This window comes from Maylandia zebra, linkage group LG17, assembly GCF_041146795.1.
Source record: "Maylandia zebra isolate NMK-2024a linkage group LG17, Mzebra_GT3a, whole genome shotgun sequence".
Classification (NCBI taxonomy): Eukaryota; Metazoa; Chordata; class Actinopteri; order Cichliformes; family Cichlidae; genus Maylandia; species Maylandia zebra.
In genome coordinates, this window is record NC_135183.1 from 12,162,430 (window position 1) to 12,187,260 (window position 24,831).

At 42.9% G+C, this 24,831-nt stretch overlaps 2 protein-coding genes, 1 long non-coding RNA gene and 1 pseudogene across 5 annotated transcripts; 1 reads left to right on the top strand and 3 right to left on the bottom strand.

Annotated features, from left to right (window-relative positions):
- Positions 1–1,009: 1,009 nt before the first annotated feature.
- Positions 1,010–3,475, bottom strand: LOC143412302 (leukocyte elastase inhibitor-like). Its single transcript, XM_024805666.2, has 6 exons — positions 3,293–3,475; positions 2,409–2,546; positions 2,208–2,325; positions 1,966–2,108; positions 1,665–1,832; positions 1,010–1,495 (listed from the first exon to the last, which is right to left on the bottom strand). The coding sequence occupies exons 1-6, from the start codon at positions 3,458–3,460 to the stop codon at positions 1,085–1,087; spliced, it is 1,146 nt and encodes a 381-aa protein (XP_024661434.2). The 5' UTR covers positions 3,461–3,475; the 3' UTR covers positions 1,010–1,084.
- On the bottom strand, positions 3,476–13,104 carry LOC112429781 (leukocyte elastase inhibitor-like; annotated as a pseudogene). The gene is made up of 7 exons (XR_013093741.1): positions 12,928–13,104; positions 7,864–8,001; positions 5,113–5,230; positions 4,869–5,011; positions 4,566–4,733; positions 4,090–4,384; positions 3,476–3,495 (listed from the first exon to the last, which is right to left on the bottom strand). The product of XR_013093741.1 is annotated as a leukocyte elastase inhibitor-like (transcript).
- On the top strand, positions 13,100–16,637 carry LOC143413150 (uncharacterized). Its single transcript, XR_013093742.1, has 2 exons — positions 13,100–13,803; positions 15,662–16,637. It is a non-coding gene; the product is annotated as an uncharacterized LOC143413150 (long non-coding RNA).
- A 60-nt stretch (positions 16,638–16,697) lies between these two features.
- Positions 16,698–22,087, bottom strand: LOC106676366 (leukocyte elastase inhibitor). Of its 2 annotated transcripts, none has more exons than XM_024805678.2 (7): positions 21,904–22,087; positions 21,423–21,611; positions 18,087–18,224; positions 17,886–18,003; positions 17,642–17,784; positions 17,368–17,535; positions 16,698–17,216 (listed from the first exon to the last, which is right to left on the bottom strand). In XM_024805678.2, exons 1-7 carry the CDS (start codon positions 22,036–22,038, stop codon positions 16,809–16,811), a joined length of 1,299 nt encoding a protein of 432 aa, XP_024661446.2. In that variant the 5' UTR covers positions 22,039–22,087; the 3' UTR covers positions 16,698–16,808. The 2 variants fall into 2 exon arrangements, with proteins under 2 accessions (XP_024661446.2, XP_024661447.2); XM_024805679.2 differs by having other exon boundaries at positions 21,794–21,934.
- Positions 22,088–24,831: the final 2,744 nt, after the last annotated feature.

The window sequence follows — 24,831 nt, forward strand, 5'->3', positions numbered from 1 at the left end:
AGTCACTCACTTTCTTAAATCCACTCACTCTCACTGGCTCTGTTTATTACTAAACTTGTGTCTCCCATGAGGAGTCAACTATTTAGTGCAGTGCCCATTGAAATTGATCATAAGATCAAAGTCATAATTTCCATTTTGTTGAGATGCCCTGCTCTCTGTATCAAAATTCCTCTCCTGATATTGCTGCACCTTTACCTCTCTCAGTGCACATGGATCTATTGTTATATACAAACTGATTACCAGTTCTGTCTCTCCTTTATCTGCAGCTGATTCTTCTCATGTCAAGGCTGTATGTATAAAGCTTCTATCAGAATGTTAAAGTGGTGTGCTGTATGTTGCTGTCTACAGCCTGAGGAACATAAAAATAACAGTGGCTCCACGCTGCTCTCCAACTGTCATTGGCATTATATGCATCTGATCTCAGACTCTATGTTATGGTTCTGGGTCATTTTGAACCAGCGTTCTCAGTTTTCTTGCATTTTTGTATTATATTAAGTTTATTATTTTAAGGATTTATTCTATGGTTCCTAGATTGTTCTGTTTAGTTTATTAGACTCCCCCTTGTGTCTTTGCCCTCTGTATGTCTTCCTTTATTTAATTGTGAGTTCTTGTGCTTTGTTTCCTCTCCCTGTTTTGTTCCATCATGTTTCCCCTGCCTGGCATGTCTGTGCTCTCCCTCATGTTCTCTCTCCCCCTCCAGTCTCTGTCTCGGTGTACTTCCTGTTTTACTTTGATAGTCTCCCGTCAGTGTACATCACGGTGTTTACTCCTGCCCTGTCCCGTTATGGTTATTCGTTGTTAGCTGCCCATTCCATAGATACTAATGCACCATCATACCATCAGAGCTGCAGACTCTTGATAATAAGTTGGAGTTTCCTCTTCAGTCTGAAGGACACAGTATCTATGTTCTCTAAATCTGCTAGAACTTGTGCTTTTATACAAGTACCATCTATTTTATTTAAAAAACAATGTAATGAAAAGAGTTCGTAATTAGCAAAACGTCACAATACAAAATTCCATTTACTTTATTTCAAAGATTTATTTTAATTTGAATTGCAACATCATTTTCCTCTGCTGCTTCTGTCTACTCAGGAGATGAGAATCTGCCAAAGAACAGGATGGACTTGGTCTTGTTGTGTCTGATGAAGAAGAGGAAGGGGTGATCTGCTCTGAAGTGTGTGTCCGGTATATAACAAAGTAGCATGATCATAGCACCTGTGGCTGCAGCGGCCTCTGTGCCCTCCTCGTTCACCTCCACAAAGGCCTTGTGGGCCATCGTAGACAGGAAGAGCGCCCCTTCACCGTTCATGCCAGACAGGTCAGCGCTTCCTGCACAGAACACGTTCTTCATACCCAGTTTAGCCAGAGGATCATTCAGCTCGTAGTCTTCCTCCAGCTTGAACTTTGGCAGGTGAAGGACAACTTCTGAATCAACATCCATGTTTTTCCTGTCGGTCCATTCATTCAGCCTCTCCTGTGTTAGCTCCTTCTCCAGCTGGAACACAGTTAATACATTTTGTCATATTTCTTTTGCTCATATTTAAATTCATTTTATCCACGAAATCAGAAGCGGTCTGTTAAATGATCAAATTTAAGTAAACTGAAGTGAAGCAGAAGAGTTTTTGTGTCTTTTCTTTACAGGAAGTTGTTTCTAGGCTGTGTACCTTCAGCAGAGGGCCTGAGCCGTCTGAGGACTCCTTAGGCAGCAGAATGAACATGCTGAGCTCCTCACCCACATAGGGCAGCTCCAGGATCTGCAAATCATGGTCAGCAATGTAGTTGTAGGGAAGCTTCTTCCTCTGGTGCATCATCTGGACTGGTACGGTCTCATTCTGACACACAGGAAATCCAGGCGACCAGATCATGTTATCATAAAGCTTCTGATGGTGTTTACCTTAAACATTTTACAGTTTCCTGTATTCAGACTTTGAGTCCAGATTTTGTAACCTTCAGTTAAATTTCTACCTGTTTGATTTTAAAGGGCATCTCTTTGGTGTTTGCCTCTTTAAACGGGTTCTTCCAGTTGCCCTTGAAGTAGACAGCATTGACCAGAGCCAGTCTGGTATCTGCGTCGACTGTTCCTGGCTTCAGAAGGTCTTTTATCTTATCTGAAAGGAAATACAGAAACAACAATATTTCATTATAATCCACAGAGGATGCTAAAATGATTCCCTGCTGTTCAGGCTGTGGAAGATGCACATTCTCACTTTCTGTCTGCTGCTCGACCCAGCTGTTGATCTCTGCTCTGCACGCCTCTGGAGCTCCGATGAAGTCGACAGTCTTCAGGTCTGCCTGGTAGTACTTCTGTGTGGCTTCAAGGAAGTCCTGCAGAGAGCAGACATCTGTTTATTAATCCAGTCTTTGTAATGAAGAACTTTATGAAGAGAATCATTGATGTGGACACTCACTGAGAGGAAGTGGGCAGTGTTTTCTCCATAAAGACGGTTGGCTAGTTTCAGGATGTAGGATCCAGATGGTGAGTTGATGTCAGCGTTCAGTTTCTGGAAGTCTGCATGGACGCCTTCACCTGAGCTGAATGAGAGGGCCTGTGTGGCATTGAAGACAAAGACTGAAAGGATGTGACACTGAGCCTGAGCGACCCTAATGTAACAATTTATGGTCCAAAGGTAGAAACTGGACAACTTTATTCTTTCAGCATCAGGTTTAATAATGGTAAATGGTCTGTATTTATATAGCGCTTTACTAGTCCCTAAGGACCCCAAAGCGCTTTACATATCCAGTCATCCACCCATTCACGCACACATTCACACACTGGTGATGGCAAGCTACATTGTAGCCACAGCCACCCTGGGGCGCACTGACAGACACTGGCGCCACCGGGCCCTCTGACCACCACCAGTAGGCAACGGGTGAAGTGTCTTGCCCAAGGACACAACAACCAAGACTGTCCAAGCCGGGGCTCGAACCGGCAACCTTCCGATTACAAGGCGAACTCCCAACTCTTGAGCCACGATCGCCCCGTAATAACCTTTAACATACTGTCAGTCTCACTGAACATCATGCTCTCAGTAACTATACTGCTTGTGCGTTTTATGGACTTTCATGCCATTTATATAACATTCTAGCTTCATATGTTATTTACATGATGGTATATTGTTAGAACAATGAATTTTTGACGTTATAACGTGATATAGTTCGATTTTTCTTTTGCCTGGGTGGCAGCTCAACGCTTCCGTAACTGCTTTTAAAATACAACGAGGGCTTGAAGTTGCAATCATGCTGGCTGATCAACTGACAGCGCGGTGCAACTAACAAGTGACAGTGAGCTGACCTGAGCCATCTGAGCTGCAGTGTCTCCTTTAGCTCCCAGGTAGACCATGGCCAGGGCTGAGCTGATGCTCAGAGGAGAGACAAAGATGTTCCCGACAGAGTTTGCCTGGCTCAGAGTGCGGAACAGCTCCAAGGCAAAGGCTGTGTTTGAGCTGCTGACGGCGGACATGGCTGATGTTGTTTTCCTGCAAACAACCGTTTAAACTGCTACAGCATTACATACTGAAAACATAACAAGAGACTTAAAGCAATGAGAAAAAACCTTACCGGAAGTAACACCAGCACTGCTGGAGAATAAAGAAAATCAAAGGATTCCTATCAGAGTTATCTGTACACCAGTCAGCTTTGCATTTTTTAACAGCCTGAGCTGTTATCACATTAGCTGGTGTCTATGACTCAACCATACTTGACTCGCTGTGTGCGAAAAAAGTCAAAGCAAAATGACAAGACAAAGAAAAGTAAAAATACACTCACACATAAAACAAGGAAAAATCCAGAGGACTACCTGATTTACAAGAGCACAGAACTGTGGTGAGACAGGAGACTGACTGTAGTCCTTCTCTCTGTATAAATAAGGTTGGTGGAAGGAACAAGGGCGGTCCAGTCTTACTGGTTATGGCTCATTTTCCAGAGAACATCATTACTAAATCTCATGGGAAAATCTGAACTGAGAATGCTCAACTCTGATGGGAAATAAAATCCCAGACTGTAAGTTGATGAATCAGAGTGTTCTCTATAATGTGAATCATTATTTCTGACATATGTATGTGTCATCTGGGGAAGAAGGACTTTTCTTACCTAGCTGTTGCATGCCCAGTGCTGCAGCGGCCTCTGTGCCCTCCTCGTTCACCTCCACAAAGGCCTTGTGGGCCATCGTAGACAGGAAGAGCCCCCCTTCACCGTTCATGCCAGACACGTCAGTGCTTCCTGCACAGAACACGTCCTTCATACCCAGTTTAGCCAGAGGATCATTCAGCTCATAGTCTTCCTCCAGCTTGAGCTTTGGCAGGTGAACAAGAACTTCTGAATGAACTTCCATGTTTTTCCTGTCGGTCCATTCATTCAGCCTCTCCTGTGTTAGCTCCTTCTCCAGCTGGAACACAGTTAATACATTTTGTCATATTACTTTCGCTCATATTTAAATTCATTTTATACATGAAATCAGGAGCGGTCTGTTAAATTCTTAAGTGATCAAATTCAATAAAGTAAACTGAAGTGAAGCAGAAGAGTTTTTGTGTCTTTTCTTTACAGGAAGTTGTTTCTAGGCTGTGTACCTTCAGCAGAGGGTCTGAGCCGTCTGAGGACTCCTTAGGCAGCAGAATGAACATGCTGAGCTCCTCACCCACATAGGGCAGCTCCAGGATCTGCAAATCATGGTCAGCAATGTAGTTGTAGGGAAGCTTCTTCCTCTGGTGCATCATCTGGACTGGTACGGTCTCATTCTGACACACAGGAAATCCAGGCGACCAGATCATGTTATCATAAAGCTTCTGATGGTGTTTACCTTAAACATTTGACACAGTTTCCTGTATTCAGACTTTGTGTCCAGATCTTGTATCCTTCAGTTAAATTTCTACCTGTTTGATTTTAAAGGGCATCTCTTTGGTGTTTGCCCCTTTAAACGGGTTTTTCCAGTTGCCCTTGAAGTAGACAGCATTGACCAGAGCCAGTCTAGTATCTGCGTTGACTGTTCCTGGCTTCAGAAGGTCTTTTATCTTATCTGACAGGAAATACAGAAACACAACAATATTTCATTATAATCCACAGAGGATGCTAAAATGATTCCCTGCTGTTCAGGCTGTGGAAGATGCACAGTCTCACTTTCTGTCTGCTGCTCGACCCAGCTGTTGATCTCTGCTCTGCAAGCCTCTGGAGCTCCGATGAAGTCCACAGTCTTCAGGTCTGCCTGGTAGTACTTCTGTGTGGCTTCAAGGAAGTCCTGCAGCCCTGCTGCGTGCAGCGGGGCTAGGGGAGGGTCTGTGCTGATGGACGTGGGTTACTGACCTGGTAGCCTGTCTGCCCCTGGGTGGGTCCGGGATGGGCGTGGGGGTCTGGGGGCGCTCCGTCTCTGGGCCGGGGCCCTGGCCGGGCCTCGGGGCCTTGGGTCCTGGTTTGTGTTGCCGGGGTTGTGGGCGGGTGGGTGCATGGGGGCCCATCCCTGGCGCAGGGTGCCGCCGGTGTGTCGAGCCGCCTGTGGGGCTCTTTAACCGGTGGGGGAGATTGTCAAACCTTGCAGGAGCTTTCCTCCCCTCAGGAACTCTCTGCAGGAGGGGGAGATACAGGAGAGGTGGAGGAAGATCTCAGCCTGCGCGTCTATTGTCTCATGTAGTCTGGAAGACGAGTGGATGGTGGGGTGGGTGCAGTTTTCTCTGTGGTGGGGTTGGGTGGACTGTCCCGGGCTCTGTGGGGCCGGGGGGCGCTGCTGCGCTGGGCCCCGGTCTGGATGGGCCTGGGCCCCCTTTCCCTGGCGGGTCGCGGAGTATGGGAGTGCCTACTGGGGTCAGTGGGGGAGCTGACCCCAGGGAGGGGTCACCTGCCCCTCCCTTCCTTTCCTCCCCATCTCCAGCTGCCTCCCTCTTCCCGCTCCACCACAACCACCCACACATGCAGGGCCTTGGAGTAGGGGTATGTCACCAGGGTGCAGAGGAGGCTACCCCCCCCCCCCCCCCCCCTCCCCTCTGTCCCCTTCTGGCTGCCTCTGCCTCAATTTTATTCCACAACTTAGACATTCACATTACTCACACTCTCATTACGCATACATATAGGATCTTGGGGGTGGGCACGATACACGGAATCCAAGTTACCATCAGGGTGTACACCCCACCCCTGGCATCGTTGCCCACCTCTCAATTTTAAATACACGTAGACATTGAGGGCTAGCAGGAGGGACTATGCGCTTACCTGCTGCTCTCTGGCAGGTAGCTCCATGCCCTCCTGGGTTTTAATTGCACCTTAGAACACACATGCATCAACACTACAATGAGCGGGTGGAGGGAGGTTTGGAGTCTTTTCTCACCCCCGTTCTCTGCGGCCTGCTGGGGGGCTAGGAGGAGTTGGCCGTCCGGCTGCGGTCTGGGGTGTGGGGCCTCCCTGCTGCTGCGGAGTCGGGGCGGTCTGCCTCTCCCCACCGCCGGGAAAAGGGTAACACCACCTGGGTCTGGGTGCGGTTCCCCCCTCCAGGGGCAAGAGTACCTAGACCCGGTTTGTAGAGTACGCTTGGGGAGTGTGATTGTGTGTACAGCGTCTCTTTATGTCTGTCTCCACGTCGGTTGAGTGTGAAGTGCACATGAGAGCATGAGGGTGGGAATGGATGTTTGTGTCTGTGTGTGCCTGTATGTCTGTGTCTATATGTCAGGTTGGGTATCAGACGCCACCTCTCTGGGGACATCTCGGGCCCTCCAAGGTTTGGAGGCCTATCTCCACCCACCACCACTTCCCCTGCCGGTGGCGGACTCTCTCAGGTGTTGGTGCGTTGGTGGTTCTTTGTATCTGGGGGCGTCCGGGTACACACCGGCTCACTCCTTGGCGGCCACTTATTGGGGCTCGCTCGGGCCACTTCGGAGGTGGGGTGCCCCCGGCCTCTCGGCCTGGGGCTCGGTCACTCAGGCACAGCTGGCTGCCGGCGGAGTTCACGGGCGCGTCACTGCAACTCCCCCTGGCTTCTGCTCCGCGCCTGCTGAGTGAGCCCTCATCTGGGACTCTCCTCAGCTCTTACTGGGACAGTGGCACGGCTGCCCCTCTGTTGGTCTTCCTTGGTCTCTTGTGTTCTGGGGGCCTCTGGATGTCTGGAGTTTTGATCTCCTCCATACCTGCTTCATACCATAGAGGACAGGGCTGTGGCTCCCCTCACTCCCTAGCAGATCATTACATGGAGAAACCTTTGGAATACAAGCATGCTGATCCACACAGGTATGCACACAGGTGTACACACGGGTATTCACAGACGCGGACTACAGCTTTCTTGGCTGCTGCCTCAAAGCACAATGTGCGCTGTCTATCTTGCGTGCTGCACAATATCGTTTATTATTTAGTAACTAAATAATATCTACGGCTAGCTAGTTTATTGTGATGGTGCTTTTTTTTTTCTTATTATGTTGCTCTTTGTTGTTTGCTGTCTCCTCTGTTTTTTTCTCCATACAGGTGACCCAGGAGTTTTTTTTTTGTTTGTTTGGTTTTTTTTTTTCTCTCTCTTCCCCCCCTTCTCACCGTCTCTTCTCCCCTTTGGTTTTCTTTCTTTCTCTCCCTCTCTTTCTTTCATTCTTTCTCCCTGTCCTATCCCCCAGTCATGTCTGTCCCGTTTGTAACTGAAAATAAAATAAATTCATAATTATAATAAAGGTCAATCAAATGGACCAATATGGCAAGGCCATGATGATCCACTTGGTAAAATAAATCCGCTTGGCATCTTTCTTGGCCTCAAGACAACAATTCTGATGGCTATAGATCCAAACGGGACACAAAAAAAAAAAAAAAAAAAAAAAAGGAAGTCCTGCAGAGAGCAGACATCTGTTTATTAATCCAGTCTTTGTAATGAAGAACTTTATGAAGAGAATCATTGATGTGGACACTCACTGGGAGGAAGTGGGCAGTGTTTTCTCCATAAAGACGGTTGGCTAGTTTCAGGATGTAGGATGCAGATGGTGAGTTGATGTCAGCGTTCAGTTTCTGGCAGTCTGCATGGACGCCTTCACCTGAGCTGAATGAGAGGGCCTGTGTGGCATTGAAGACAAAGACTGAAAGGATGTGACACTGAGCCTGAGCGACCCTAATGTAACAATTTATGGTCCAAAGGTAGAAACTGGACAACTTTAATTTTTCAGAAAAAAAGAAAAGTAAGAACCCCCCCCCCCCCAAAAAAAACCCCCCAAAAGACCTTGTCCTGTAAGTTATATTCCCTTTGGAAGGTTTACTGTATGATAAGGGTATGATGGTTTTGTACATGTTAAGGTTATGCCTCAGTACTTAGTACCAAATAATCCTACCAACATGGAAAAAATTGTTCATGCATTTGTGTCATCACGTTTAGATTATTGTAATTCCCTGTTTACCAGCTTGGACAAATCATCTCTTTCTCACCTCCAAACTATACAAAATGCAGCGGCCAGGCTACTAACATCTTCTAGCAAGCGTGCTCACATTACTCCTATTTTATATTCCTTACATTGGCTCCCAATTGATTTTAGAATACACTTTAAAATTCTTGTTTTAACACTAAATGCACTAAACGGCCAGGACCCAGATCATTTATCCAAGCTTCTCATAAAATATACTGCTGCTGCTTGTCTCTGCTCACAGACTCAGAGTTTGTTGGTTGTTACCCGTACACGACTGAAGACCAAAGGGGACAGATGCTTTCAGTCTGTGGCACCAAGGCTGTGGAACAGTTTACCACCACAACTACGTTTGGTTGACTCTGTGGAATCCTTTAAAAAGCAGTTAAAAACTTTTCTTTTTAAACAAGCCTTCTGTTGATCAACACTTTTTAAATTTTCATTTACTATTAATCTTTTATATTGTGTATATTGTCTATTTTGTTACTTAACTTTCTGTTTATTTTAATCTTTGTGTACAGCGCTTTGTCTATGAAAATAATAATAATAATAATAATCACACGGCATACCACCAAACAAAAATGACAAAAAAAGGATACTGACAATTTTTCCCCGCGCACCAGGTATAGAAGAATTAGCTCAGTTTGTCCCCAGTATAACTTTTTTGTTGTTTTTTTCTGACCACTACTCATGCTAGGGCCTTCATCCAGGTGAGAAATTTCTCCAGGGCCCAGGTCAGATTGACTACTTTTTCTTTTCTGTTGCTATTGCACACGCTGTATCGTCTAACAGCATGACCATTATGTCATTTCTTCTTCGTTTTCTTAGGCAGTTGGCAACTAATTTAATTAGAGCAGGTAGTTGTACTGCCTGCTAGTGGAAGACAACGTAATTGTTCTGCAAGTTACTCACGCCGGTCGCAGGAACCAGATAATCTTCAACGTAACACTTGATCATCTCTCACGGCACTATGCGCCGGCACAGTGGTTGGGAAACACTGGTCTACAGTGACCCCTTGTGGACACTGAGATATTGCGGTGATGAGTAGATGTGATTGTGACTCTACTAATTATGATATTGCCTGTTTCTGTTTTCAGAAAATCATGCTCATAAGTCACACCTACTGTATATTCCATAACAATAAGTTCAAGTATGGCTGCACCAAATTTGGATTGAGCCCGGAAAGATCTCTGATGTAAACAATTCTTCTGTGGAACTTAGTTAAAGACAGTTAACCCAACTCCTGCGGTCTTTTCTGAAAGAAGACTTAGTCCAGACTTGTATACCCAGACTTCATGTATTTCTGTATGTATTAATGCATATAGTCTATAGTGTGGATGGGTCCTTATTCTGGTTACAATCTTAAATAATGGTTTGTTTTCAACACACTAACAATACACTAACATGGGATGAACATGTGGAAGATCTACTTCTTTTGCTACTAAAGCCAGTTTGATATATGTTATTTGCACATCCATAGAGTTAAGGTTCAGAACCACTGCATGTTTTGCAGTGGTTCTTACAGAAAAGCTGCAAGTGTAAAGCATTTGCTTGGCACTGGCAATATATCAGGGTTTAGCACCAAAACATCTTAGTTAACCAAAATAAAAATAGAAACGAGACTTTTGAAATAAAATCTTAAATTAACTGAAATGACATTAGTAATGGGAAACTAACTACATTTTTTTAAAGGAAATATCCTTTAAAAACTGTTACTACAACTTGCCTATTGAGGCTTTGATGGAAGTGTTTATTGAGTGTACAAATAAAATAATATTAGAAGAAGGGAACAAACTTTATCTTAATTCTAAGAAATGTCCTCAGCTTGAATCAGTTAAGTAGAAGATGAATAAAATAAAATATGGGAAAAAAATACCTTTGTTTTTATGCTGCCTACATTGTAGAGTGTGACTTTGTCCCATTCCCTACTCAGAGACAAAGTGGGATGCAGAAAGATGAGGGAACCCTAAAATCGGTCACAGTGGCTCAATGTGGGGAAAAGAATCACAACTCATAACAATTTCTATTGTGAGTTTTAGATTTTCTTAACGTACAGGCTGTGATCAGCTGATCTGAGCTACTACTGCTCTGAGGTTTACTGCTCTTTGTGAATTTACACAATTCAACAAGATGTTAGCAGAAGTTGTCCTGATGGATTCCACCCTCTGCACTGGCAGTACACTGTTTATGTTGTCTTTATACTAGACCAGAGGTGGGGACCTCCGGGCTTCAAGGGCAGGTCTCCTGCAGGTTTTAGATGTCACCCGGGGTCAGCACACCTGAATCAAATGATTAGTTCATTACCTCTGGAGAACTTCAAGACATGTTGAGGAGAGGGCTGGGTTTCAATTATCGATTTATCGATTAAAATCAATTTTAGCTTGAATAATGGATATTAATTCATTAAATATGAATCGATTTTTAAATATAAATATATTTTGCCAGAAATGCCAGAATCTCAGGTTAAATCTTTCATTTCAACAACCACCAAACAGCTGAAACAGCAAATGAGAGCAAATAAACGGATTCCACACAAAGACGTAAACACCAAGCACAGACCCGACGCATCAGAAACTGAGATGTCGGCTTTCTCACCCAACAACACGTACACGGACACGCCGTCAGGGCTGAAAGCCGATGGCTCACAGATTCTGAAGCTGCAGGTTTTGTCACTCTGACCAAAATTCACTGAACCAGCAGCAAAATAAGATCAAAACTGCGCTTCACATTTGATAAACATCGTCATTAATTCCCTCTTACTTTTGCTGTTTTTCTTCCACCACGATAAACTTCACACTTCCTGCACAGCTCTGTCTCTCAGTACTTCAAGAACAGTTTCCCATCTCAAATGTCTGTTTTCCGATTATTTGTTTGCTTGTTACGCTGTCCCCCCCCCACAAATGACCTCCGACAAGTAAGCCTCATTTCCGCTGTTCAATACCGCAGAAATGTGTTTTATCCTCGGTTACTTTGACACAAAGGCATCTGCTGTGATGCTCACACCTCTGATGAAGTCTCGCAAGTCTCAGTACTGATAAATTTCTCTGAATCGGGGATTAAATCAGGACCTTGTGAATCGGAGAGATTTTAAATCAGCTGTCAGACTGTACAATCAGAACTGCTCCCAACAAACATAGATGTTTACATCAGTGCAGTAACTTGTACTATTTTATCAACCGATTCACACTATAACCAGGGTTTGCCTCTTATCTGTATTTAATTTTATTGAATTTAATAACGGTACAGTACTCTGTTTTTGGTAACCATTGTCCTTGATATAAATATGTAAAAATTGTGTATGTTTCTGTTCTGTGGCTTGTGTGCTGTTTGTTTGTATATGTGTCTTTCTTGCTGCTGTTACACCCAAATTTTCCCTTGTTGGACAATTAAAGGATTCTTCTTCAGTTACTAAATTCAAGCATCATCAGCTGAGCTTCAAATTCAGGCGATCGTGGCTCAAGAGTTGGGAGTTTGCCTTGTAATCGGAAGGTTGCCGGTTCGAGCCCCGGCTTGGACAGTCTCAGTTGTTGTGTCCTTGGGCAAGACACTTCACTGGCGCCTACTGGTGGCGCCAGTGTCCGGCAGCCTCGCCTCTGTCAGTGTGCCCCAGGATGGCTGTGGCTACAATGTAGCTTGCCATCACCAATGGGTGGATGACTGGATATGTAAAGCGCTTTGGGGTCCTTAGGGACTAGTAAAGTGCTATACATTCATCTCTGTTATACTCTGCTCCACAGCCACTGTGCACTAGTCAGACATGTTTATCCTGCACTAAACTGCAGAGCATTGTAATGTAATGCAGTCTTTAAATAACACAGTTCGTCTACCTCATTTTGATTAGCAGCATGTTTCACAATGTCATCAAAACAAAACAAAACAGCTAGCTGTTTCTTTTCTCCCTCTGTGAAATTCAGCAGCTTGACCTTTAGCTGCAACACACTGTGAGACTTATGCTTGCTCCTTTCCAGTATTGCTAGTGTCAAGGGATTTTTGTTTTTATATAATTTGACCAGCTTCATGAAATGTGCTTTTTCTGTTTACTAAGCAATCTACATGTCTATGTGACTTTTCACCTAAATACTTTTGTGATGAACTTATTCAGCTACTAAACCACTTCCTGTTTTTAAAGATTTTTAGAAATCCCCTGTCAGCTAGCTAGATGGTGAACCACAACTTATGGAGATCTGCATTCATGCCACAGTTGTAGCCAATTAAATAAATAAAAACATAAATAAACAAAAAACACTGACCCATTGACCTCTGGCAAATAGCTTGTTTCCCACAAGCTTTTGAAACACGTTTAACTAAATACCAAAAGGTGAATTTTATTCATTCATAAACTTACTGAGGGTGAGAGATTATGCAGTTTATCTATAGACAGCAGCAATGTGTGTTTTTTATAGAGACAAAAAAACAGAAATGTTTTTTTTTTCTATATGGAAAAACACAGACGGCCACATCTGACAAGACGTTTTGTGAAAACAGGTCAGACTGGCTGCTTTTAAAATGCAACGAGGTCTTGAAGTTGCACAGGCATCATGCTAGGAGATCAACTGATGGCGTGGTGCCTGTGCAGTGAGCTGACCTGAGCCATCTGAGCTGCAGTGTCTCCTTTAGCTCCCAGGTAGCCCTGGCCATGGTCCATCCTTGCTCAGAGGGGAAACAAGGATGTTTCCAGCAGGGTCTGTCTGGTTCAGAGTGCCGAACAGCTCCAAGACAAAGGCTGTGTTTGAGCTGCTGACGGCGGACATGGCTGATGGTGTTTTCCTGTAACATGCAAACAACCGTTTAAACTGCTACATCATTACATACCGGAAACACAACAAGAGACTTTAGATTAAAGCATAGAGAAAAAGTGACTTTTTTAGGAGAGCGCATACAGACAGAAACAACCGGAGCTGCCCCACCCACTGAACCTAAGACACCGGACACGGTGCAGCCCGTTTCAGAAACTTGTCAGCAACGACTCTCTGCTCACTTATATGAGACTACAAGCTACTAAAACGAAGACAAATCCAGCGGACTACCTCATTTAAATGTTGAGACACGAGTCTAACTGCAGTCCCTTGTTAGATAGCCAAATCAGCCCAGTACCACTCTGAAGAGCTGCATGATGAAGGTGTGCGACGTCTTGTGTCCAGACAAAACGCAGATTTTGGCAAATGTGAGCCTGATTTAAGAACACAGTTGTGTGAAAGAAGCAAAAACTTCATTGCATACTCTCTTGCTGTGGATGAAAGTACAGACATGATGGACATTGCACAGCTGACCATCTTCATCCGTGGAGTGTAAATATTAGAAACTAAATCGATGCACGGGACAACGACAGGAAAATACTTTTTTTTTTTTTTGAAACGTATGTCAAAGTGTAACCGACATGAAACTGCCCTGGGACAACAGATCGAGCTGGTGTTGTGCAGGATGTAGGATCTAGTAAAGATGCAGGAGGAGAACTGTACCGGTGAGTTAACAGCATATCACTGCATCACACACCAGGAAACGCTGTGTGGTACAGTCCTAAAAATGATGGAGCATGTAATGATCACCGTAACGCAAACCGTAAATTTTATCTGGGCTAAAAGTTTAAATCACCTTCAATTTCAGTCTTTTATGTGGGAAATAGATTCAGAGTTTGCCGACATTCCTTATCATACTGAGGTCTGTTGGCTGAGTTGGGGAAAAGCTCTCAATAGAGTTTTTGAGCTCAGCAAGGAAATCTGTCAGTTCATGGACATGGCATGTATGATGCGGTGAAGGCATTTCAAGTGAAACTGTCACAAATGCACCAGTGCAAGCTGCCTCACTTTCCCTGTTGCCAAGTAATGTTGAACCAAGTCAGCGGACTTTGCTCCGTCTACATGCGGCTCCAACCTTGTGTATGCTTTCATTTATTTTTTCTGTGGTTTTTGGCAGCATGTTCATATTTCTAATTTGCATAATTGTGACAGGATATATTTTTATGGAGAGCAAAATATTTAAAGTTAAAGTTTATTTTTTTAAGTTTATTTATTCTGGAATAATATTCCTGTTTGTTTTTATTCATATTTATGTTAAAAAACAACAACATTGTTTTAGTGTGTTTAAAAAATGTTTATCTTGTTTGGCCTGCAACATAAAGTGTGCCTTGAGTTTTGGCCCCCTATGCAATTGAGTTTGACACCCCTGTTTTAAACCTGGGTGTCTGTCTGCTGAATCCAAGTTAGAAGCTGGAGAGGAGGAGCCTGGAAGCAGGAGGCTCTGCCCCCGATTCTACTTTTAAATATCCTAGGAACCCAGTGGCGGTCCTAGCCTGTTTGGTGCCCTGGGCGAACTCTCCCTCTGGCGCCCCCCCCCCCCCCCGCCACACACACACACAGACAAAACATATTAAGGATTGTACATTAACATAAAGCTGTTGTACACACACACACACATATGAAGAGAGAGAGAGTATGCCTAGTATGCAAACGGCTACCAAACAGCCATCATAATTCGTCATACAATGAGAACAGGACAAATCAACAATTGACAATTGACTAATTAATATTAAAATCTGTAACATAATGTATTGTTTGGAGTTTAGTCTGTTACTGTTACTATTTTTATCATTTCTTCTTGCAGCAAATGTAACACACATAATTTCCTTAGGGATTAATAAAGTATTCTGATTGTTTCAGGATGACCTGCCATTATCCAATGACACATCTGCTTACCTGTATCTTTTGCTCGTTTCTCTTCCTCTTCTTTTCTCTTTTTTCTAAACTGAGCACCTGATGGCTTTGAACTTTTCTTGTCCATCTTCCATTGGTTTTAATTTTGTACTCCAGTATGAACACCCATCCCTCAATCCATGGATCACCACAACATGTCCTAACACACCTAAACCTTAGTTCACAGATTCACTTTGTCTAGGGTGCATTTCTGAAATTTCACACAACCCAGGATTCAAATCATGGGCTTGGATTTACAACATTATAAATGAAATACGCTCTATTTGGAAGCAGCAGGGCCCCCTCCCCTTTTGACGGGTTGTGTGTGAGACTTTAAATCATCAAACTGTAAATTTTAAATTGTTATTGATCCCTTTACCCCGAGTCCTAAAGTGTATATTTATTTTCTTACTCTTATTATATATATTGTTTGTTTACTTGCACTGCTGTAACTGGAGCCTCGTCGTCTCGTCTCTCTATATATTGCTCTGTATGTAGCGGAGATGACAATAAAGTTTACTTTGACCGAGGGCTCTCGCGCTCACTTTCTAAGTCTGTATCATAATGTCTGCTGTTTTCGTGTTTGTTGGTTTGTTTTTATTTTGTTTTATTTTGCGAGTTGGTTTTTAGATGCTGCTCCAGCCGGTCAGAGAATCCCCCGCCGCCCCGCCCTCTCCTCTCTGCGCCGCAAGCAGCAGGCGCACCTCGCAGACGAAGGGCTCCCTTACTCCCAGGAAATGGGCGATAGAAAACCGATCGGTGGCTATGCCATTCCCAGTATGCGCTGGCTGACGTCGGGGCAGCATGAGTACGAGCATTCTTTTTTTTTTTTTTTGCCGATGCCCGTGATGCCGCCCCCACCACGATGCCGCCCCGAGCAACCGCCCGTGTCGCCCGTATCAAAAACCGCTACTCTAGGAACCACAAGTAAGCCTGCAGTCTGGAAGTGAAGTGCTCTACTGTGAGGTCTTGAGATAAGATTGCCACTACCAGCCTCAGAAACCAATAAACCTTATATGTCACTGCAACATTATCCCATTAGTCTTTAGCCCTGGAGATACTTTGCTATAAGATTCAGAATACAAAGCGCAATGACTGCTTTATATGTGATGGAAGGTTTGAAACCAAGATCCAAAAGGCCAGAGGGAGTTGGCTTGTTGGCAGCTTGTTATTAAGAGTAGCAAAAACAAATGGGCTTTTAGGGACAAAAATGGGTGACTAGAAAGTCATAAGGTTTATGATTTTCAGCAGAAATGCTGTGAGCAACAAAAATATGAAAAAGGTTTTCTGGTCTAAGGGACAACACAGACAATTCTGTTCACTTTACAAGTAGTTTTAATCCCATACTGATCTTTAGTGTATTATATAGTATTCTTGTAGTAAAAAAAGTAAAACAAGAGCCAGACTTGTGACTTGTTTGAGAAGCAGAGTGCATCAGTGTTTTTATAAATAAAGAACTGTGTGCAACTGAGAAGCTGTGTCGATGCAATCTGTGCCACAATACCATTCTGTTCAAAATAAACTAATAAAAGACTGGACCGATTAAAAGCCTTAATTTCTACATTCATTTCTACAGCCACTGTTTCCAATATTAACCCCCCCCCCCCCCCCCCCACAAAAACCCAACGTAATTAAGAATGACTTAATGTAAAATAATCAAACTTTATTCACGAATAAAGCAAAATACAATTTCTTAATTAAGTCAACATCACAAAATAAAGGCTTCATTTATACTGTTTTTAAGATGTTTTATTTTAATTTGAACCATCCTTTTCCTCTACTGAGGAGATGAGAATCTGCCAAAGAACAGGATGGACTTGGTCTTATTGTGTCTGATAAAGAAGAGGAAGGGGTGATCTGCTCTGAAGTGTTCCTCCCTCAACATGCAGAATGCTACCATTCCAGCTGTGGCTGCAGCGGCCTCTGTGCCCTCCTCGTTCACCTCCACAAAGGCCTTGTGGGCCACCGTAGACAGGAAGAGCCCCCCTTCACCGTTCATGACAGACAGGTCAGCGCTTCCTGCACAGAACACGTTCTTCATACCCAGTTTAGCCAGAGGATCATTCAGCTCGTAGTCTTCCTCCAGCTTGAACTTTGGCAGGTGAACGACAACTTCTGAATCAACATCCATGTTTTTCCTGTCGGTCCATTCATTCAGCCTCTCCTGTGTTAGCTCCTTCTCCAGCTGGAACACAGTTAATACATTTTATGGCATCTTTGTTGTTTAATTTTAACATTGTAAACATCACCTGAGAGCTACTCTATAGTCATAAAACTTTGATAATAAAGCAAAACGCTGACTTTTCTTTATAGGTATTTATTACTAAGTTCTTTACCTTCAGCAGAGGGTCTGAGCCGTCTGAGGACTCTGCAGGCAGAAGAACAAACATGCTGAGCTCCTCATTCACGTAGGGCAACTCCAGGATCTGCAGACCATGGTCATGAATGTAGTTGTAGGGAAGCTTCTTCATCTGGTACATCATCTGGACTGGTACGGTCTCATTCTGACAAACAGCAAACACAAGAAATCCATCTTACTTGAGTTAAATTGCTTTCTCTGTTTAAACTGTATGTCCCCATACTTAAAACAGGATTACATTTAATTTTTACCTGTTTGACTTTAAAGGGCATCTCTTTGGTGTTTGCCTCATCAAATGGGTTCCTCCAGTTGCCCTTGAAGTAGATAGCATTGACCAGAGCCAGTCTGGTATTTGAGCGTACTGTTCCTGGCTTCAGAAGGTCTTTTATCTTATCTGAAAGGAAATACAGAAACACAACAATATTTCATTATAATCCACAGAGGATGCTAAAATGATTCCCTGCTGTTCAGGCTGTGGAAGATGCACATTCTCACTTTCTGTCTGCTGCTCGACCCAGCTGTTGATCTCTGCTCTGCACGCCTCTGGAGCTCCGATGAAGTCCACAGTCTTCAGGTCTGCCTGGTAGTACTTCTGTGTGGCTTCAAGGAAGTCCTGCAGAGAGCAGACATCTGTTTATTAATCCAGTCTTTGTAATGAAGAACTTTATGAAGAGAATCATTGATGTGGACACTCACTGGGAGGAAGTGGGCAGTGTTTTCTCCATAAAGACGGTTGGCTAGTTTCAGGATGTAGGATGCAGACGGTGAGTTGATGTCAGCGTTCAGTTTCTGGAAGTCTGCATGGACGCCTTCACCTGAGCTGAATGAGAGGGCCTGTGTGGCATTGAAGACAAAGACTGAAAGGATGTGACACTGAGCCTGAGCGACCCTAATGTAACAATTTATGGTCCAAAGGTAGAAACTGGACAACTTTATTCTTTCAGCATCAGGTTTAATAATAAGCCTTATTGTGAAACTGTTATATGCTGTTAATATATTTAATATTTATTTTTCATGTCTATAGGAGGCTATTATGATGTGTTATGCTAGACTTTATTATTCATGTGCTTGACCACTGTCCCAGTTTCCAAAAATTCTTATTGCAGCTAAATTTTTGTGGTTTAGCTGCAGGGGAGGGGTGGAGCAGTGGGTTCAGGATGTGGTGTCAGGAGAGGCTGACTCACACACCTGACCATCATCAAATCATGTCTCTCCTTTTAAGGATGTTGCTGGGACCGGAGTAGGAAGCCATGTGGAGTGCTGAAAGGAGAAGGCATCTGAAAAGCTGCGTGAACGAAGTAGGTAAAAAAAAAACCCATGTCAAAAAAACACCTATAAACGTTCAACACCTTTGCCGGGGCAGGCCCGGGAAATGGCCTAGCTTGCAGCTATGCAGCGGGAGAATGCTTCAGTGTTTCACCGCCAGTTGGAACAGCTGTAGGACCAGTCGAGCATCTGAATATAGTCGAGCATCAGGTCGCTCGGGCTGGCTATTTGCCGACACATCTGCCGCTCCCAGCTGTGTCCCACTACCATACGGGAAAGGGAGATGGCCCCCATGCCTTCCTGGAGGTCTTTTGGGCCACAGCGGAAGCGTCCCATTGGCTGGAGGAGTTCTTCACCACCATGGCCCACCGCCACGGAGCTGCGAGAGGCATTAACCTGCTTGCCTCTGCTTTTTCTCCACAGGTCCTGGTGGCTACACACCCTCTCCTTGATCTGAGAGGGGTATACAGCGTACCAGTAAGGTGTCAAGGGGGTATACACCAGGCCTTGGTGGACATGGGCTGCACGCAGACCCTGGTTCACCAAACACTGATTCGAACCAGGGAATTGTTGGAGGCAGAGTGGGTGGAGCTTAGCTGTGTGCATGGGGACATACATGAACATCCCATAGTGCAGCTGCAAATTAAATACAAGGGCAAAACACATAGAGTAAAGGCTGGAGTTAACCCACAGCTGACACATCCCTTAATTCTGGGGACAGATTGGCCGGGGTATAATAACCTGCAGCGTCTGTGCTGCGCTAAGTGGTGATGCGGGGTCGTGTGGCGCTGCCGGCTTGAGTTATTCACTCCTGGAAGAGTTTCTGCCGGAGCAGTCTTGGAAGGACACCCTGCGCTCAGCCTTCAACCAAGTGATAAAAATTAACGTTCACATGGTGCACCTTGAAAAAACATTTTATTTAACCAAAATAAAAACAGAAACAAGACTTTTGAAAGAAGAATGAGAAAACTGGGATACAGAAAGATGAGGGAACCCTAAAATCGGTCACATTAGCTCAGCGTGGGGGAAAGAATCTCAACTCGCAATAATTTCTATTGTGAGTTTTAGATTTTCTTAATGTACGAGCTGTGATCAGCTGATCTGGGCTCCTGTTGCTCTGAGGTTTACTGCTCGTTGTGGATTTACACAACCAAATTCAACAACATGTCAGCAGAAGTTGTGCTGGCTGACTTCCATCCTCTACACTGGCAGTACACTGTTTATGTTGTCTTTATACTAGACAGTAAAAAACTGGAATGAAGGAGGAATTCAGTTAATGCTGTACTGCAATCTAACCTGTTTATCCTGCACTAAACTGCAGAGCATTGTAATGTAGTCTTTAAATAACACAGGTCGTCTACCTCAGTTTGATTAGCAGCACAATATCATCAAAACAAAACAGCTAGCTCTCTTTCTGTTCTCCCTCTGTGAAATTCAGCAGCTGGACCTTTAGGTAACAACACACTGTGAGACAAACTCCACACAAACAGTTTGTGTGCTTGCTGATATTTATTGAGCTGATAGAAACCTTGCCTTTAAGACTACCTGCCACTCAAAAAACATCACTCCCTTTATGCTTGCTCCTTTCCAGTATTGCTAGCTAGATGGTGAAGTACCACAACCACAACTTATGCAGATCTGCTCTCATTCCACAGTTATGGCCAAATAAATAAATAAAAACATAGATAAACAAAAAACACTGACCCATTTTACCCTCTCAGGCTCAAATTAAGTTTTTGTTGCTAATGCACAAAAGAATACCTGCAGTGGTATTTCTGAGTAAAAAAAACCCTCATAAAATATGTATGTGGGGTAATCAGATTGTTAGCTTTTAACTGTTGCAAATCTGCAACGCCTGCCTTGAGAGGGTTAACCACTGAGTAAGGCACTTTTGAAGCTTCTATCTATTTTAATGCGACATCAGAATCAGAATACTTTATTAATCCCAAAGGAAATTATGGGTTACAGCAGGCAGCACGCTAATGGCCCTTGGTGATTGACGTACACAAATATGTACATCAATCTTTCAAGATTTGTATCCATGTACTCCATTCTATTCGGGGAGTACTTCAATGCAGAAAGAGTCTCTAAAAATAACCCATGATTTGTTTGTGCTGTTGTTACACACATTAGTCTTATCTGGAAGTTAATCATCTTCTTTGCAGTTTTTTTTTTAAATTGAGGTTTCTAATCCAAATTGTGAAACTGATACTAATATCATTCATTCATTAGCCTGCTGCCTGTCACACTGGAGATTAAACTGTATTAGATGAAACTCTCCCAGTATAAAAGTCATTATTCTATGTAAAGGACAAGCGAGGATTTATAACTATGGATTAAAGCTGTCAAAACCAAACTGTTTTTTTAAACTGAAATTAATGTTCACCTGCTAGTTTTTCTTTTACAGTGTTCTGTTTTTTAAGCAAACAATAGATATCTTGTTGAGAGGCGTTTATTGAGGTCAAAGTCCAGATGCTGTTTCAGTGCCTCTCCCAGGACACACCTTTCAGTTTATGGTTAGGCGGGTATTTGGGCCAATACTGATAGACTAAGTGCAAAAGTCACAAGATATATATATATATATATATATATATATATATATATATATATATATATATATATATATATATATATATATATATATATATATATATATATATTTATTTATTTATTTTTTTTAACTCTCATAATGTATCACTACTTTATTTAGGACTACTAAAAGTTGTGCAAAAATGCAGTGCAGGGAACAAGTGACAGTGAGCTGACCTGAGCCATCTGAGCTGCAGTGTCTCCTTTAGCTCCCAGGTAGACCATGGCCAGGGCTGAGCTGATGCTCAGAGGAGAGATAAAGATGTTCCCGGCAGAGTTTGCCTGGCTCAGAGTGCGGAACAGCTCCAAGGCAAAGACTGTGTTTGAGCTGCTGATGGCGGACATGGCTGACGACGTACGGTTTTCCTGTAAAGTGCAACAAAACTAAAAATAAATAATGCACTATACGCATTTTGTCATGTAACACAATCCGCAATGCATATGAACCTTTACATTTTAAACACCCTAAACCGTCACTACAGAAACATAGAGCAAATTCAAAAAGCAGCTGAATGTAAAACGCGGGATAAAAGTATAAGGCAAGTTACCGGGATTTAAACCGTCACACGTCAACTTTAGCAGGCGTAAATACGCATCTCAAATACAGCTCGTCGCTCGATGTGCGTTGTTACGAAAGCAGAAGTTGTTTTTACATTACCGGATGTTCCTGCGGCTGAAGTACGGTTTGCTCGCACAAAAACAGGGAAAGTGAAAGCAAAACGTAAAGGAAGGCAAAATGTCCCCAAAATATCCTAGAAACGGTGAGGGGATCCGCAGGCTGACCGCTGCTCATTTATACAGAGCGCACAGCGTGGTGTGACAGGACAGGCTTCAGTGTGGGTGGGTGGAACGCGTGAATGGGCGATAAGTCACTGACGGTGACAAAACACGGTATTATACTGAGGAAGAAACAAAAATGCAGTTGGACAGAGCTGTGGACGTGTTTGTACAACCTGTAGAACACCACACTGTGCTGTCGGCACCACACAAAACTCCCATCCAGTTTTTTCACGTGTGTTTATTTAATATATGGGTTTTTTTTTATACTGTTCAAAGATTACGTGGTGAGCTTACCAAGACAAAACCCCACCGATCTACCTGAGTGGCAACTAGCGTAACACTTGCTGACAAAGCAGAGTTCACTTTTTTTAATGTAAATCTGTGTAATGTCTTCAAACTATAGTCTAAACCAGAATCAGGCAAACAAACACTCCAATCAGGCCCATTGGACGAAGTTTCTGTTTTTCTTTCTATTATAGAAATTACTGCGTGATTATTGCAACTATAGGTAAAAGAAGAAAAAACTCACAGGGCAGTCTGGACAATGAGCTACCAGAACTTTTTCTGCAGTTTTACACATTTATTTCTTACAATTTAAAACCAACGAATCATGCAGATTTCTTTCATTTAGTGCTGCAGCATTTCTCTGTCAAGTACAAAACAACATACAGATTTAATTGCACCTTTTTCTTATATTAGGATATCGCCAGGATTAAATGTGGAAATAAACTTCTGTACAGTAACAGAAAGGACACTTTTACTGGTCTGGCCCACTAAGATCAAAGTGGGCTGTATATGGCCAACGATGTAAAAAGAGTCTGACACCCCTGGTTTAGTCTTATATACACTGCGAGGTAGATTTTCAGCTTGGTGGAGAATACAATGTTATTTCACAATATTTTAGTATCAGAATTATCCTTGAAAATCTCCATCTGCATCATAGAAACACTGGGAATCAGACAGGACGCAATAACCAGTCTTTTGTCCCGATTGGGGAAAAACATTCATGCTTAATGAAGCTTAATTTCAACTAGCTAATATGGGAAGAATGTGAGTAGGACCCATGGCTCTTACCACTATCCAGGATATTTCACAATATCTTTTCCTTATCTTTTTTCACTTGTACGCTTACATCATTCAGGCTAAGCAATCACGAGCTGGTGGTCATAAAGTCAGGCTTACCCATTCCAGTTATGAGCACATTCATGTGAGAGGGAAGGTGTTACTAATCACAAATATGGACTAGGTGAACTGGCAGCACAAGAGAGTATTTTATAAAATAAGGGCAAACTATAATGCTACAGCCAAAACAAGTCATTTACTAATCTGGAGGTTGATGCTCCAATCTGTGGCTGTTCCAGTCTGTGTACCAAAGTATCCTTGGGAAAGATATTGAACCTTGAGTTACTCTTGATGTGTTAATCAGTGTGTAAATGTGTGGGAATGTAAGATAGAAAGCACATTAAAATGAAATACAAGTATAAATTTGTAGCTTAAACCAGTAAGTGTGGGTACTTGTAAATTATATTCAATGACAACAAGTAAAAGGTTAAGTTTCCCTGTTTTACTGTTATATTACTATCAAGACATGTAGAATGATGAAATAGCTTTAAATTGCTTGTGGCCAGAAGAAGAAGGAGAAATCTAAATATATTTCTTAATTATGCTCATTTCATTGAGAATGAAAAAGAGTTTAAACAACCTCCACGAACTTTAAACCTTTATCCTGTTCACACCCTGATGTCAGAGGGGCTTTCTGGGAATGGTGACAATATTTCCCAGAGAAGTGATGAATCAGTAGTACTTTTGTGGGATTGCCATTATCTTTATCGTAGGTATAAAAAATAAATAAAGACATGTTAAAGAAAACGTTCATGGTACAGCTAGCTGCGGATTAAGTAGACCTTTAAATGAGTATTTTAATTGGTATCTATCCAGAATGGGTGTGGTTGGTCTGCTGGAAAGTGAATCATGTTTTAACGTGTCTTAACTTTGAGTTTGCACAATTTGGTAGTGTGGTCAATTCTGTATTGTACTGTGAATACACAGGAACAATAACTCCTATGGATGGAAGAATCTTCAGCTTTCAGGCCCCTCTTCTATGGAACCAGCTCCCAGTTTGAATTCAGAAGACAGACACCTCTCTCTTTAAGATTTGCCTTAAAACTTGCCATTTTGACAAAGCTCATTCACCTCTTTTCACTCCCTATCATTAGGCATTTTGAATCGCTGGCTCTCCTACACATTGTGTCCAATGTCCTATCTTCCTCCCCTCGCTCCCAACTGGTCAGACCAGATGGCTGCACCCTCTGAGCCTGGTCCTGCCGCAGGTTTCTTCCTGTTAAATGGGAGTTTTTCCCTCCCACTGTTGCAAGTACTTGATCAAAGGGGCTTGTGTGATTGTTGGGGATTTCTCTGTATTATTGTAGGGTCGTTACCTTGCAATATAAAGTGCTTTGAGGCAACTACCAATGTAATTGACCTTTAGTAACCTTTGCTGATGATGTGGTTATTTTACTTTCTCTGGTGTGCAGATTCAGTAGTGGACGGTACATTCAGTACATTAACTGCATTTACTATATTTAAATAACGTCCTGTAATCACTAATTACAGTCCAAATATGTGGTATACAGCATATAAGTAAAGATTCATTAAGTACATAGTACTACTTACTCAGATGTGAAAACTACCACTCTTTTTTAGTGTAAATATTTATTTAAGTTTGGTTTTCAGGATTCCAGATAGAGGGGGTTTGAAGTTGCAAAGCGTTAAATGTGAAGTTTACCTCACAAAAAACGTGCCTTTC